The sequence below is a fragment of the Budorcas taxicolor genome, chromosome 22, assembly GCF_023091745.1.
Source record: "Budorcas taxicolor isolate Tak-1 chromosome 22, Takin1.1, whole genome shotgun sequence".
In the NCBI taxonomy this organism is placed as follows: Eukaryota; Metazoa; Chordata; class Mammalia; order Artiodactyla; family Bovidae; genus Budorcas; species Budorcas taxicolor.
Window position 1 is genome coordinate 53,460,514 of NC_068931.1, and position 17,421 is coordinate 53,477,934.

The 17,421-nt window shown below is 38.5% G+C and overlaps 1 protein-coding gene across 1 annotated transcript in view; it reads left to right on the forward strand.

The window, feature by feature from the left end:
• Positions 1-17,421, forward strand: part of DCC (DCC netrin 1 receptor) — an 827,169-nt gene that overhangs the window by 759,393 nt on the left and 50,355 nt on the right. The window contains exons 26-27 of the mRNA XM_052660382.1: positions 5,421-5,576; positions 14,688-14,900. Of these exons, the coding sequence (XP_052516342.1) occupies positions 5,421-5,576; positions 14,688-14,900 (369 nt within the window). The remainder of the gene's footprint in view (positions 1-5,420; positions 5,577-14,687; positions 14,901-17,421) is intronic.

Below are 17,421 nucleotides of genomic sequence, written 5' to 3' on the forward strand. Positions count from 1 at the left end.
GCTCAGTTGTGTCCAACCCTTAGCAATCCCATGGACTGCAGCCCACCAGGCTCCTCCATCCATGGGATTTTCCAGGCAAGAGTACTGGAGTGGGGTGCCATTGCCTTCTCCGTGTGAATGTATAGTTACCTACTATTACCTAACAAATTACCTCAAAATGTAGCAACAGAAAACAACCATTTATTTTTTCAGTAGCTTCTGAGCATCAGGAATCCAGGAATGATTTAGCCAGGCAGTTCAAGCTCAGGGTCCTCATGACATATGACTCCTGGCCTCCTCCAGAGTGAACCATCAGAGAGAGTGAGAGGGGAAAAAAGAATGAGAAAGAATCTCATTTAACCTGTTTTTGGAAGTGACACACCATCACTTCCATTGCACTGGCTGGTCACCAGACCAACCTGGATGAACTGTGGCAGGGAACTCCAACAAGGATGCGAATACAAGAAGAGAGAATCAATGGGCACTGTCTTAGATGTTGGCTATGACATTTATTCCCTACCAAGTGGCAGAACTAGATAATGAACCCAGGCAGTCTGACCTAGCGCTTGGGCCCTTTACCACTATTTTAAGAATAGCGGCAGAACGTGTCATTGTGAATGTTCACTATTTCCCTAAAGTAGGAATTTGTGGATACTTGTGGCTGGCATCCAGTGACAATTGCTTGTCAAAGGACACCTGAAAATGGGAAGGAGATTAGAGTGTTTATCAAGGGTGATGGAAACTACAGTTCCGAATAGTCCAGATTATATGTAGGCCATTGCCAAAAAGAAATGCTAAAGAGAGGCAGAGTGAGAAATCATTTCACTTAAGCTCTTTGCACTTTCAAATATTATCTTTACTCTTCTGTTTGTTCACCTCTCCTCCTCAACAAATCTCTCAAATTGCCAAGTATCATGGGGACAAGTACCTATAGAGAGCTTTATTTCTTAAAATTGTAACTTTAAAAATAAAATCTGTATTTTAGATTTCCTATAGGTCGTGTTTAACACTAACATTTTTGTAAATGTTGTTTAAAGTTTTTGAATATCAATGTGCCCTGTTCAGGAAACTAAGTAATTTGGTGGTGAGGGAGTTTCTACTTGAAAAATCTTGATGCGTCAGTATGAGAGATAAATCCAGTTGTCAGCAAGCCGTGTCAGAACAGATTTCTTGTCATAGTTGGCCGCAAGGCAGAGATTTATTGAAAATGTTTGATGATATCACTCTTCGAGCTGTTTTACATAAACAGAGCAGGGCAGTGAATGCCTTGAATTGTACTGTGAGGATGTGTGTGTGCATGTGTGTGTTTCTGGCTCTCAAAACTGACATGTAGGGGAAAATACAAAAATGCACTTCAATACACGGTGTTAGGTCCAACTTATTTCAGAATGATTAGTTTAGCAACAACCGTTTTATAAGTAAGGGTAGGTGTCTGTTCTATTTTAGAAATGAATCATGGATCAGAAAAGTTCAAAACCAAAGCTTTGGAATACTGACTGTTCTATTCATGTGAGGGAAATAGAACAATGCAAATTTCTGATGCTGAGACATACAACAGATTTATCATTTTTTTAAAGAACTTTTATTATTTGCAAACCTTTTGTACTCAGGTCAGTAGTCAAAATGCAAAACCCATAGAAAGTAAAATTTCTTTTCTTAAGTAATGAAAGACTTGGAACTGGAATATGAATTTAGTCTCTTGGGTTCTCTCCACTCTAACTTACACAGAATCTCTGGCTTGGCAAATTATTTTGTGTTTCTCTATTCAAATTTATTCAGCACCAACTGGAAGATATTTATGACATTCTTTTTCTAACTGCATTCTAAAATATTGGTTAAATTCAGATAACAATATTGATTAGAATGTGCAGTTTGTCAAGTGGGTGCCTTCTGTGTTTAAGGGAGACTTATTGTCACATTTATTTATAAGTAAAAATTGTCAACACAGGAAAAGCTTTGCAATTTGGCAGTCAACCTTAATGACTGTATAGTAATCTCATTTTGATTGGTTAGATGTATGAATTCAGTTAACTGCTTCAGAGTGAAATTTTGAGTTATAGGAATACAGACTTTGTTATTATAAGACTTTTATTTGCAAATGTATTCAAGTCTATTACTATTATTATCATTGTAGTAACATAGTAAGTATACACACCAGAAAACAAAATAATACATACATGAGATCATGTAAAAAATCTCCAGTGGGTTAAAATGACACATTTATAAATATTTCTTCTAGAAAATCTTTCTTGTTAACTCACTTGAAAAATATGAAGTGTCTCCAGCACTGTATTATGACAGACACAAAGACTACAAAATTATAACCTTGTCCTCTAGGGAATTTATCATTATTTTGGCTGGTATCTGGTTTGAATTTCTGATTCTTTTCAAAAGTTCCCTTCTCATTTTATTTCTTTTCCTTTTTCTAAAGTCTGTTCATGTGTTTAGATAGCCACAATCTACTTTTATAAAATATCTTATCAATTAAATTATAACGTCTTTATTTATGATGTTATATATCAGTTAGTCTGAATTTTTCATTGAAGTCCTCCCAAAAATAATTTAGAAAAGCTTTGTATCACCACACACGTTTTTAATTCAGTATTTAAAGTTAAATATTATAGGTTAAATATCTGCAAAATACATAATTTTTCTGGTATTCTACTCTTTTAAATAAAGCCAAAAGTATAAAAATACCATAGCAATTTGATACCCACCATCATCTATTTACAAAGTATCAATACGTAAGGAAGTTTCCCTTTTACAGAGAAAAGTTTGTATCACTCATTTTCTTCCTTTAACTAATACCTACAATTCACTTCCCCACAGAATAACATACAATTGTCAGCTCTATGAACTCTCACAGAAAGTTAAATAGTATTTCAGTTAGCAACTAGATAATGTCCTCTAATTTTTTCTAGAAGTAAAGTTATATTCAAGTATTGATTAATCATTCAAGTTATCTGCTTTCTAATTTTCTAGGAGGTACAACTGTAAAAAGCTTTATCAAGACTTATACATCTACAGGTTTCATTCACTTAGAGGTATTTCATATAATACAATATACTAAGACAAGATTGAAAACATTGAAATATCACTTGCATCTTTACTAAGTTTTGAAAAAATGTTTATCCCATTAAATCATTAATATACATTCTTATTTGATTCAGATAAAGCACCCATTACTTAACCTCCTTAAAAAAGAGTTAGTCCTCATTACCAAAACAGTCAGTCAAAACATTTTATGCATTAATATATGATATTTGTTTTTCAGTTTCTGATTTACTTCACTGTATAGCAGGCTCTAGGTTCATCCACCTCACTACAACTGATTTAAATTCATTCCTCTTCATGGCTAAGTAATACTCCATTGTATATAGGTACCGCATCTTCTTTATCCATTCATCTGTCGATGGACACCTAGATTGCCTCCATGTCCTGGGCTAGTGCTGCAGTGAACACATTGGGGTACATGTGTCATTTTGAAGGAACCCTTTTAATTTAAAGTGCTATGTATTTCATGTAATTAATCTGCATTTTTAAGTCAAAATGTTTTAAAAATCTGTTTCTAACCAACAATCATGCAATGTAATTTGTATCTTGATGATGACATTACTAGGTAAAAGGAAAGTGATTAAAAAAATTTTTTTTTACTTTGGTAAATGTACACTGCTGTGCATGTGGAACTTCAGCAACTGGCCTTAGGGTATAACTAAATTAAAAAATCATAATATAAATAATTCATTAATTTTTTAGATAAGAATATGCTGTTGAAATTGATCATTCCAGCAGCTAGCTTAATTTTTATTTTTTGCTAATAAGAGGTAGAGTGCGCTAAACATTTCGCAAGATGAAGATTGACTTACACTGAGAGTAAGTATTTCATAATATGATACAGTTCAGTTCAGTCGCTCAGTCGGGTTTGACTCTTTGTGACCCGATGGACTTCAGTACGCCAGGCCTCCCTGTCCATCACCAACTCCCAGAGTTTACTCTGGGAGTTACTCTGTCCATGGAGTTGGTGATGCCATCCAGCCATCTCATCCTCTGTCATCCCCTTCTCCTCCTGCCTTCAATCTTTCCCAGCATCGGGGTCTTTTCAAATGAGTCAGCTCTTCGCATTAGGTGGCCAAAATATTAGAGTTGCAGCTTCAACATCAGCCCTTCCAATGAATATTCAGGGCTGATCTCCTTTAGAATGGACTGGTTGGATCTGCTTGCAATCCAAAGGACTCTCAAGAGTCTTCTCCAACACCACAGTTGAAAAGCATCAATTCTTCAGAGCTCAGTTTTCTTTATAGTCCAACTCTTACATCGATACATGACTACTGGAAAAACTATAGCCTTGACTAGATGGACTTTGCTGGCAAAGTAATCTCTCTGCTTTTTAATATGCTCTTTAGGTTGGTCATAACTTTTCTTCCAAGGAGTAAGCATCTTTTAATTTCATGGCTTCAGTCATCATCTGCAGTGATTTTAGAGCCCCCCAAAATAAAGTCTGCCCCTGTTTCCAGTTTCCTTATCTATTTGCCATGAAGTGATGGCACCAAAACAGATTGATTATATTCTTTGCGGCCAAAGATGGAGAAGCTCTATACAATCAGCAAAAACAAGACCGGGAGCTGACTATGGCTCAGATCATGAACTCCTTATTACCAAATTCAGACTTAAATTGAAGAAAGTAGGGAAAACCACTAGACCATTCAGGTATGACCTAAATCAAACACCTAATTCATAATGTGATACAGGTGAACAGGTATTCGAAGAATGGAATCGGACAGTGCTCACTAAACCTAGAAAATACTGTGTAAGATATTATCTGTAGGTTTAGACCAATGTAATTTCAAACATGTTTTGGTATTTCAGAAAACATTCAGTTGCATTTAAATTAATGTGTCACAAAGTTGTACTACTTCAGCTGCTTGAAAGTATTTTCTATTAAATATAAATCCTTGGTTTGAGTATTTAGAGTATACTTTCATATTCTGTCTCCAGACTATAGATCTCCAAAGCATTACTTTCCTTCACAGAATTAATAGAAAATCCCCATTTTTTAGCCCGCTGTATATAATGTATTCCATTTTGGAATAATCTAATGTTTGTAACATCATTATTTTTGCCTAGAAGAAAGAATAAGATGAAAACCAAGCCAAATAAAAACCAGGGAGCCTTAAGGTGGCCTATAAATCACTTCTTTGTTTGAAACCATGAAAAGTTTTAAACCTCAGGGTAATTCTTGCTAGTGAGATTCTTGAAGAGTGAGTTGTCTTTTCTGAAGTGAGAAAGAGACTTTCTAGAAAGAGAGGTAAGTAAAGGAAGCGACATGAAACTATGAGGAGCATCCATGGATTTGAAGATGTGAAAATGTAGCCGTTTCCTTTTTGCTTGTTAGGCGGATGCATGGGATTGAAAATATTAATGACAACACCTTTGTTTTGCAGCTGTCGTGAGCGCCATCCCTGTGCCAACCCTAGAAAGTGCCCAGTACCCAGGAATCCTTCCGTCACCCACGTGTGGATACCCCCACCCACAGTTCACCCTCCGGCCTGTGCCGTTCCCAGCACTCTCAGTGGACCGTGGTTTCGGAGCAGGAAAAGGTTAGAGCATTGCATTTTCCTTTATTTTTACTGAGAACAAACGAATAAGATCAATAACGTCTTGTCAAGTGGGTAGCATTCTGATGCTCTTATCCTTTGTAAAGAGGGCTTCAGCTGTGACCTGAGTACTAGAATTTTCTTTTTCAGCATGGTCAGTTTTTTGGACCCTAAACATGTATTGGGACTGATTTTCTAGGACTCTTTCCACAGTCTGTTGCGCTGACAGTATGAAGAGTTGTGAGAAAACAAAGCTGAACGGGTTCAGTAAAACAGTGACGTGATGGGTGCTGGAAATTAGTATGTTCTGTTAAGTGGGAAGTGAATAAGCAAGTGACTGAACTCCAACATATTCTCACTTAAGTGTCTGTTTGTAATAATTGAAGACGTCTCTTTGATTTTCCTTATGAACCAATACCTGTATGAAAGCTTTAGCTTTCTTTATTTAAATCAGCCATTTGCAACACCATGGATAGACCTTTTTCATTTTTCATTTTTAAGAAATAGCTATTAGAAATAAAAAATTTTCCAGACTAATATTTCACCTGTTGTATGTATTTATTTTTCCAGCTTTAATGGGAATAGTTGACATTGAACAGTGTGTTGTGCCATGTGTTGATTTGATATACTTCTCTATTGCAAAATGATAATCTCCATAACCTTAGCCAACACCTCCATCCGTGGCACGTAATAAGCATTTCTTTTTTGTGGTAAAAACATTTAAGAGTTACTCTCTTAGCAACTTCTGAGGGTTTAATACAGTATCATTAACTATAATCACTCCTCTGTCCATGGGATTCTCCAGGCAAGAATAATGAAGTGGGTTGCCATCTCCTTCCCCCAGAGCTCTTCCTGACCCGGGTCTCCTGCTTGCCAGCAGATTCTTTACTAACTGAGCTATGAGGGAAGCCCATTCTATACGTTATAGCCCCAGAATTTATTCATCTTCTAACTATAAGTCTGACCAAATATGTCCTTTCTTCTCTCCTCTCCCAGTCTCTGGTAAACATTATTCTAGTTTCTATGTCTATGAGTCTGGCTTTTTTCGATTCACATATAATGTTTGTCTTTCTCCATCTGACTTATTTCACTCAGCATAATGCCTTTAAGGTCTATCCATGTTGTTGCAAATGTAAATGTCCTTCTTTCTCATGGCTAAATAGTGTATGTGTGTGTGTGTTTACATTTTACATGTATCTCACATCTTCTTTGCCCATTCATCCTTGATGAAAACTTAGCTGTTTCCATGTATTGGCTATTGTGAATTATACTGCAAAAAGCATGGGAATCTCAGCCATAAAAAGGGACGAAATGGGGTCATTTGTAATGATATGAATGAATCTGGTGTCTGTCATACAAAGTGAAGTAAGTCAAAAAAAGGAAAACAAATATTGTATGTTAACACATATATATATGGAATCTAGAAAAGTAGTACTAATGACTCTATTTGCAGGGCAGGAATAGAGACACAAATGTGGAGAATGGACTTGCAAGACACAGCGGGGGAAGGAGAGGATGGGATGAGTTGAGAGAGTAGCTTTGATATACATATATATATGAAAAGTATAAAGTGAAGTCGCTCAGTCGTGTCCGACTCTTTGCGACCCCGTGGACCTATGTAGCCTACCAGAACTCTCCGTCCATGGGATTCTCTAGGCAAGAATACTGGAGTGGGTTACCATTTCCTTCTCCAGGGGATCTTCCCAACCCAGGGATCGAACCCAGGTCTCCTGCATCAGAGGCGGACACTTTAACCTCTGAGCCACCAGGGAAGCCCTATATATATATAATCATATGTAAAATAGATAGCTCGCGGGAAGCTGCTGTATAGCACAGAGAGCTCAGCTTGGTACTCTGTGATGTCCTGCTGCTAAGTCGCTTCAGTCGTGTCCGACTCTGTGCGACCCCATAGACGGCAGCCCACCAGGCTTCCCCGTCCCTGGGATTCTCCAGGCAAGAACACTGGAGTGGGTTGCCACTTCCTTCTCCAATGCATGAAAGTGAAAAGTGAAAGAGAAGTCGCTCAGTCATGTCTGACTCTTAGTGACCCCATGGACTGCAGCCCACCAGGCTCCTCCATCCATGGGATTTTCCAGGCAAGAGTACTGGAGTGGGGTGCCATTGCCTTCTCCCTGTGATGTCCTAGAGGGGTGGAATTGGGGGTGTGTGGGAGGGAGGTTCAATAGGAAGATGGTATAATATACTTACAGCTGATTCACACTGTTGTACCACAGAAACTAACACAACATTGTAAAGCAGGTGTGTGTTAGTTGCTAAGTTGTATCTGACTCTTTGCAACCCCGTGGACTATAGCCTGCCAGGCTCCTCTGTCCACAGGATTTCCCAGGCGAGAACACTGGAGTGGGATGCATTTCTTTCTCCAGGGGATCTTCCCAATCCAGGGATTGAACTTGCATCTCTTGCATTGGCAGGCAGATTCTTTATCACTGAGCCACCTGGGAAGCACCTGTAAAGCAATTATCCTCCAAATTAAAGAAATAATATTAAAAATAGTTGGCAAAAAAAATGCATGGGAGTGCAGAATCTCTTTGATATCCTGTTTTCATTGCCTTTGCCATACGCAGAAGTGGGATGGCTAGATTATATGATTGTACAATTTCTAATTTCCTAAGGTACTTACACACTGTTTTCTACAGTGGCTATATCATTTTATATTTCCACCAACAGTGCAAAAGTGTTTTCCTTCCTCCTCCACATCCTCGCAAACACTTATCTCTTATCTTTTTTATTTTAGCCATGGTAACAGAGGTGAGGTGATATCTCATTGTCATTTGATTTGCATTTGATTTGCATTTCCCTAGTGATTAGTAATCTTGAGCACCTTTTCATGTATCTGTTGGTCTTTTGTATATCTTCTTTGGAACAGTGTCCATTCAATTCCTCTGCGCATTTTTTTAATCACAGTGTTTATGTTTTTTGTTTTTGACTTGTATGAATTTTTGTATATTTTGGGTATTAACCAGTTAATCAGATATTTGATTTGTAAGAATTTCCTTCCCTTACATTTTTGTTTTCTTTCTTTGTAGCCACTTTTTAATTGGATATAGTTCCGTTTACTTATTGTTGCTGTTGTTGCCTTTGCTTTTGGTGTCAAACCAAAAATAAAATCATTGCCAAGATCAATGTCTGTTTTCTTCCAGGAGTTCTACAGTTCTTGGTCTTATGTTCAAGTCTTTAATCCAGTTTATTTTTGCATATGGTACAAGATAAGTAATTTCTCTCTTTGATAGTCTGTTGTTAGGATATCAAAATGCAACTGATTTCTGTATATTGATTTTGTATCCTGACAGTAGTATTTGTTTCAAAGAATGTACAAATGGAGAGAGATTCTCAAGCTATTATATGCACCCTGGTGAGTTTTCCTGTGCTATTTAGCTTTTTTTCCCTTCAAGCACAGCATTTTTAAATCGATTTTATGGCATTCTTCTCTTAGTTACGAACAGGTGACTCAGCATCTCCTGTGAGATAGGATATTTCGTAATAGATAAGATGGTAACAGCAATAAAATATATTTGTGGAGTAGCTATATTTTTTCCTCAAGCCAACAGGGACAGCTCTAAGAAATCATAAATTGTCTAGATGCAGCAAGGTTAGAATTAAAAGGCATCAAAAATCTGCCAAGAGAGAATTAGATTTATTTTTCTTCTTCTCACTGCACATCATGTCTAGAGAATAGAGTTGTGTGCAAAACCTCAAAGAAAAAAATCCTCCAGACCACACTGAAGGGATTTAAATAAAGGTGTAAGAAGTCCAACACCTCCAAATTTCTGAATCCCAAGACAACTGGGACGATAATTCTAGTCAAAGGATTCAGAACACACAAGTCCCTTCTTCAATTTCTGAACTGCACTATCCCCGAGAGAAAAGAGGTTTATAGTTTTAGTTTAGTTTTCTTCTCATTGCTTCATTGTTCATTTATATTGTCTTACTGTAAAAGGAAGTGTCAGAATGGCCTTTATCTGTTCATTCCAGCAAGACAGAGATAGCCAAAGTTCACTACTTTGTCCAAAACTGGATATTAACTATTTCATTCGTGGGTGTTCCCGTAAATTCTTTTCCATTTTTAAAGGCATCATCTCCTTCTGAAAATCCAACATCCCATTGATTCCTTCCTTTCTCTCCTGATCTGGTACAGCATGCAAAACTGTCTCATTAAACCATGGGGAAAATGATTCCAGAAGTTACATTTCAATGAAAAGGAAAACAACTGAACTAGTATAGAATTTAGTTTCATCTGTGGTTAAGGATCACAGATTTGTTTATGCCTTTGTTTAGTCTCATGCCACTGTGGTGCAGGATTTTGATAGTGGATGAGGCTATGCATACCTGGGTTCAGAGTGTAAATCTCTGTATCTTTATTCGATTTTGTTATGACTCTGAAAACTGCTCTAAAAATCAAGGTCTGTTACAATGAAAAGGTGTGAGGGTGAGGAGTAGGGAGTGAGAAAGAGGAAGGAAGGAAGGAGGGTGAGCAGGAAAAAAGGGAGAAAATGCAGTCTCCTTAGTTGATTTTTATTTTAATTTGCTTAAAAGTAATATTATTAAATACATTTAAAATTCTATTACTATTACATAACAGATAATGTGAACATAAAATAGATAATGTATTGTATAAAGTTATGCAAATTAAGGATTCTTAACAGAATCCTTTGTTTAATAATTCGTGGACCTCATCTAAAATCAAAAGGCATTGACAGTCTACTTCTGGCCAAGATACCATAGATTTTTAAAAAATATAAGATATACTCAGTCCTCCTTCAAGTATTTTTTTGACCAAAGCTATGTGCAGTGCAAAAGGCATAGGAACTGATATGTGTTTCCAAGTGATTGCTTTGAAAAGAAATACATAAAACAAGCATCCTCTTTTCTAGGAAACTAAGTATTCTCTAAATCACTGTCAGAAACAGTTAACTTCCGACCATTCAGTATCGGTTTCTAAATGCCTTGGAGAACACTACACATCCCAGTTCTCTCTCAAGCAGGAAACATTCCATGTCTCTGGCTGGAGATGTCTTATTAGTCACCTTGAAAAACAGCAAAAGGCACACATAGGAAAAGAAACATTTCAACTGTGGGAAATGGAGCAACTCTCCTTTCTCAAAAGTTATCAGATGGACCTTTGAGTTTGAGAGATGACTCACTAAATCCCTGCCCACAAAGAAGGCTGCTTTCTGAGGACACTAATAAAGCTGAATTTCTTCCCTCCCATAATGAATGGAAAGATATAGGATACAGTTCATTTGCATAACACACATTCGGTGATCCACACAGAAAGGTTTATACAGTTGTGATGGACAAATATTTCTTCTTCCTATTAATAGCTTCAGTTTTGCCCTTCACACCTGTGGGCAAAGGAACTGGCCATGGGGGAACAAGAAAAAGAGATGTATTTTGAAAACTTCCAACAATCATCTGTAGATCTCACTTCTATAAGTCAGTATAAAATTGGGGCCTCCATTTCCTCCCCTTTGGAACTGGTGCTAGAGGCGATGATGCCCACGCTCATCTTCAGTGTTGACATTGTCTCAGTGAGAACACCAGTCACCTTTCTCCAGGTTATCGTTCTCCCGCGCCTCTTTCCCAGATTGGAAATCAGTTAACAGATGGAATTTGCCATCAATAAAACCAGAACAGTGGAGTTCGTGGAGCTTTCTCTAGGGTCTTAAAAAAAAAAACTAGCTGTAAGGAATTGGGGTTACCGAGGATTACTGCATGATGTTGTTCTTCTGAGATTAATGAGTGAATTTGGTTCATGTCTTGAAGTGTCTTTGCCTAGTTTTTCGTCTGCTATATTTCTTTCAATGCAATCTGAGATAGAAAGAAAATTCTCATTTCCGTTTTTACAATACTTTTGCCAGTTATTTTGTAGCAATTATTTATGTGTTGGCATTAATTATTATAAATTGCCTTGAGATTTGACTCTGCTGTATAACCGTATGCTATCTGCACCATGAATTCCTACTATCTCATCATTTGAAAATGAGTGCCTTGCCAGGACCTATTTGATTCTCACTTTAGTCTGTGAATTGCAGGGATGCTGCACTTTGTGAGCGAAAGGAGGTTTTCTTTGCTCTTGGAGCTCTTAGCACCGCTAAATGTCATGTCAGAAAGCCAGTCTGTTTCACTTAGGTGTTCTGAAGCTGGCACCTGAACTGGCCAAACAGGCTCAGATGAAATGAGAGCTTTACTCCAGTGGAGCAGTTGCTCTTGTGTTTGCTGGAGAGTTTTTTCACTGCCTTAAATGTCAGCCAATTCTAAAAGGCACTTTTTTTTTTTGCTCCATGCAACATATAACTATTATGAATCACCTATGGAAAACCTATACCTTGCCATTGTATTAGGTATTAAGCAAAATTAACATTTTTAACAAAACAAAAACAATCCTTTGTGCATTACTGCTACATTCAGTCTCAAGTCTGGACCCTCTCATCCCCACCTAGCATATGAGATTAGGCACTTTCCTCTTCACTCTGTGGCACAAAATATTGATTTTGCTAAAGAGCTGGTCCAGTGATATCAAGCCATTATTTCTTCCCTTGGTGTCAAGAACAACACTGTGATGTTCCCAGTGGGAATCATGGTAGCCAACTGAAAACTTGGGAATGGAGGACTCGGAGTGCTCAGCATTTTTATTTTCAAATATGTTAAAGAGAAGAGGAATGGTAGTGCCCACCCCCAAAATTCAATGAAGTCAACAGATTTCATGAAAAGCCTGAAGTTTTTAAGTAAATTTTAGAAGACTAAAAAAATGCAAAGTTTTACCAAACCTATGATCATAATAATATTTTAATATAGCTCTCTTTCATTTCAAAAATATAGAAGAAATAGAAAAGAAAAAATATGAAGGAAGGAATGAAGAAAAGAAAGATATCACAAAATGTTACTACCTCTGTAAAGACTAAAGCGGTTTTTTAAAATATGATACAGATTTATTGCAATCCAGCTTCCATAGAAAGAATTATAGCAGATTTCTGAGAAAAATTGTGAAATTTCTTCTCATGGAGAGGCATTTTTAATATGATGTGCGTGCATGCTAGTTGTGTCTGACTCTGTGACCCCATGGACTGTAGCACACCAGGCTCCTCTATCCATGCAGTTCTCCAGGTCAGAATCCTGGAGTGGGTTACCATTTCCTCCTCCAAGGGATCATCCTGAACCAGAGACTGAACCCTCATCTCCTGTGCCTCCTGCATTGCAGGGGGACTATTTACCCACTGAGCCGTTGGGGAAGCCCCTAATATGATGATAAGGACCCTTTAATAAAAACTAGCCCTTTGGGAATAAAAGAAAGACCTCATTGTTGGTTCCTATAGCTGCTTCTCTCAATCTAAGAGATACTGTATTTTTAATTGGGCAATTGGCCATTTATTCCTTTAGATTAAATACGAGTCCAGAGTAAAACCTGCATAATTCTGTTTCTAAAACTATACTCTTGGTCACCTGATTATACCATCCTGATGGAACACAAGTTACACACATATTCCTCTTTCCCTTTACATTCTTGAAAGCAGTTTAGCTCCTTTTAGCATCTACCTGAAGGTCCCTTTCCATTTTGTCTTTGAGAACCAACATCACCGAAGACTCATCTTAATGTTTTCCTTACAGCCCCACACTTTAACCTTGAGATTATATATGCACATACATACATGTCCATATTTGATAAGACATCCTAGCATAGAGATAAGGTACCACTCTTCAGACTCTGCTTGCCATCAGAGTTTTATCTAGTTTGCTTGATTACATTTTCCTTATTTGAAGAAATATTTTATCAAGTCTTTGCCCATTTTCTGGTTCCGAGTGCTACGTGGCTACATCTGTCCTTGGCCAACCCTGTCTCTTTCCACCTCCATCTTTGAATGAGGTAAGCCTGAAGCCTGCTTAGTGACCTAGAGGACTTCTAATCCTTTTTGAATATAGAAAAAATTAGCTTTAATATCAAATGCCTTCTACAGGCACATTTCACTGTTGCATATCTTTTATATCTTTAATCTCCACCCCCTTCAGCATTATCAGATGTTCCGTCTCCTCTGCCCTTTGCTGACCTCACTGAGCCTTCTAGAGAGGTGTCTCAGAATTATCTGACAAACTAATTATCTTGAGATATTACCTGCTTAGAAATTCTCTTTCAAAGGAAAGAGATTATCTTCTATCACTGCATTTTTTTCCACCTTTACCCAATAGTACTTTCCTAAGAAATAATCAGAAATATTATTCTTTGATCCACACTTATACCTACTATGCATCTCTGTTCATTTTCAATTTAACTTGGATCTGTTGAGTCTGAAGATGAATGAATAAAGTCAAATCACAGTGTTCTTAGCATGAAAAACTGCCTGGCCAATATTTTAGTACAACTCAACTGTGTTCTTTGGAGCAAAAGGTGTGTTTCTACACACAAAATTGTCCAAATAGCCAAAGGCTGTCACAAACAACTATGTGAAGCCTCTTCAACCATAGTAATCTGAATGAAAACTACAAGGTTTGCTACCAAAGGGGAAAAACTGCAATTCTGCATTCAGGCAACTTGTTTCAGCAAAGTCATCTTTCATGTAACTTCTTAGATTGATGTGTATCTATTTTGTTTCAGAAGATAACGACAGTGGTTATTATTTGCATCATTTTATTAGCAATGCCTTGAGCACCCGGTAACTCTGATGTGTTTGATAGCTGACATGGCATGTTTAAATCACAGAAAAATTGGCATATTGGCTAGTAGATAATAATGCAGCTGTAGCCTGGCTTGGTACATTGAATTTCACTGACATTGCTACTTATGAAAGGAGAAATAACTCTCTTTTCTCGCTCCATCACTTATGATTGCAGGGCCCAGAGAGTTCAGGCAATACAGTCAGTGCTGTGTATCTTTTACTATTCTTCCTAGAAGATACAGCCCTCCCCTACTGGGTCTGTTTCTACTGTTTAAAGGGGCAGTGCTAACACGTCCCATAAACGCAAGAGGATAGTGGGATGCAGATGTTCCTAAACGTGAAGGATTGGCCACATCATGGTACAACTCTCTGAACTGTTCCAGCGACTTAGAGAAAGCCCACTTTGTTGTGGAATAATGAATGGCTTCTACTGTGTTTATTGCAGCGGTGAGCGAAGGACCAACCACCCAACAGCCACCCATGTTGCCCCCAGCACAGCCTGAGCATCCGAGCAGTGAGGAGGCACCCAGCAGAACCATCCCCACGGCCTGTGTTCGCCCAACTCACCCCCTCCGCAGCTTCGCCAACCCTTTGCTACCTCCGCCGATGAGTGCAATAGAACCGAAAGTCCCTTATACACCACTTCTGTCTCAGTCAGGTAAGTGCCCATTTGTCTGCATTCAGAAGCTTTGTTGCCCTTGGTGGCTCTGCGTTAAGTGCCCGAGGCTTCCTGAGAAGGCTCGGAGGTAATGTATCTGTTGGATGCTGATCACGTGCCCAGTGCACTCGTGTCTTTGGCTGATTTTTGTGGTGCAGCTTTTAAGTATTTGCCTCGTAAACAGCTGGCTGATTTGGTGCCTTTCATTCCTTTGGAAAGTTGATGCTGAATGTCAGTTCAGTACTTATAATAGTGCTATGCTATGCTATGCTATGCTAAGTCACTTCAGTCGTGTCCAACTCTGTGCGACCCCATAGACGGCAGCCCACCAGGCTCCCCCGTCCCTGGGATTCTCCAGGCAAGAACACTGGAGTGGGTTGCCATTTCCTTCTCCAATGCATGAAAGTGAAAAGTGACAGGGAAGTCCTTCAGTCAGGTCCGACCTTCAGCGACCCCATGGACTGCAGCCTACCAGGGTCCTCTGTCCATGGGATTTTCCAGGCAAGAGTACTGGAGTGGGGTGCCGTTGCCTTCTCTGAATATGTGCTATAGATATGCCCAATAGAGAATACTGGACTTTCTGCTACATGGGTTGTCAGATTTAAAGCTAGACTGCAAAATTAGAGTTCAAGGTACAGAAGTCTGTGAAAATCACTTTTTTAGAGAAATGTATGTAAATCTCATAATTCTGTTTTTCTCCTTTCAATTGTTGGCTCCCAGGGGTTCTTATTTTAGAGTTCCAAGACCAGAAAGGAGCATCAGACCAGCGTAGAGTCTAATCTCCTAATTTTAGAAATAAAGAAATAAAAATAAATATATATAGAAATAATCTTAAGTAAGTATTATAAGAGTATATAAGAAATAACAATAAAGAAATAGAAAGAAACCCAAACTTAGATAGGAAGCAATATCTGTGTTTCCTTTCTAAGAAATGCAGATACAGAGAGGAGAACCTGAGTCCCTAACTCCCAAGGCAGTGCTCATTCTGTTACCTTAGCTGGCGTCCACTGGCTCCATTGAACCAGAGCTCCTTTTAGTTTCTGTTATGGATTAGGGAGAATCTGGGGGCGCAGAGAGGGGGAGAGGAGGAGGAGGGAGGAAGGTGGACAAGGAAAAAAAAAAAAGATGAGGAAGAGGAGGAGGGGAGCAAGGGAGGAGGAATAAATAGATAAGATGAAAGAGAGGTCAGTAGCTAGATAAGTAAATACATAAAGAACTACATAGGGCTTAAAATTATTTGGGATATTGGCATCATTCTTGACAACCCCAGCATATTAGGCACAAGACAATCAAGTTCAATAATTCCGTGTAAAGAGAGATGTCCCCCTTAATAGACACAGGTAGCTGCATGGACCAATCAGCCATTGTACAGATACCTTTGAGTTAGTTTCTGCTCTCAGCTATATACCCAGAGCAGTGTTAGTCACTACATTAGTGCGTAAACCTGCTGACACTAGCAAAAATAAGGCTGCCATTATGAATCTTAAATTGATATTAACATTTAGACTCTATCTTGTTCCTGGCATCACGCCGGTCGAGTATCTGGTTTCTCACCATTCGTGTGGTGTCTAGTATGCCTGCTCAGCTACCCAACTCCTTGAGGTGGAGTAGAACCCAGGAGGGCTGCGGACCTCCATCCCTTGAGATGCGAGCTGCATGTCACCCCTGGGCAGAATGGGGTCTTCTCTGACACACAGGCTCACTGCAGGTCATGGTTTCATTTCACCGGAGATGGCTCTTCGAGCCCCACAGAAGGCCACACTAGGGTCCAAAGCAAGTCAGTACTGTCCAGTCTCTTCTTCTGCTAGCCACACATCTATCCCACATACACATGATTTGGCGAATCCGCTACTTGGTATTGCCCCAAAGCTGTGAGGTCTTTGCTATTTGAGAGGGGAACAATTTGAAGCAAGAAAATTTATTTCAGGAAATTCCTGTGTCAAGAACATGCTGCCTGGTGGTTTCTGGCTATACTCACTTTCCCACTGAAAAACCAACCAAGGGAAATGATCTTGGAGGACACTGGTATTCAGGATAGATGGCAGGTTAATTGCAACTACTAATAATAACTAACCTTTATTGAACATGTGCTATGTGACCTATATGCTTCTGAAGCCTTGTAGTATGGTATGTGATCCTCAAAACTTTGTGAGGTTGTGCCTTTTTTAAACCTATTTCAAGGATAAGGAAATTGTACTAAAGAGCATCTAAGTAGTTTATTTAAATCTACACAGCTAGGGAGCAAGGCTTTTCTCTTTTTGATTTTGAAAGCAGGGGTTCTAAACTTTTAGGAACTCATTTGTAACTCTTAGTTTGTGTCTAACTCATTTAATGACAAAAGCAAAGATAATTTTAAAGCCTGTTGAATTAAATCAGTCTAAAGCTGACAAAAAGAAAAAAAGTGGGAAACATCTGAAATAATTCTGAGTTGGGAAATACCATTTTCTCACAAGGTTTCTTCCCTCACATTTTAATGAGTGAGAGAAGATGAGAATTTTATCAGAAGCTTTTTCTATACCTA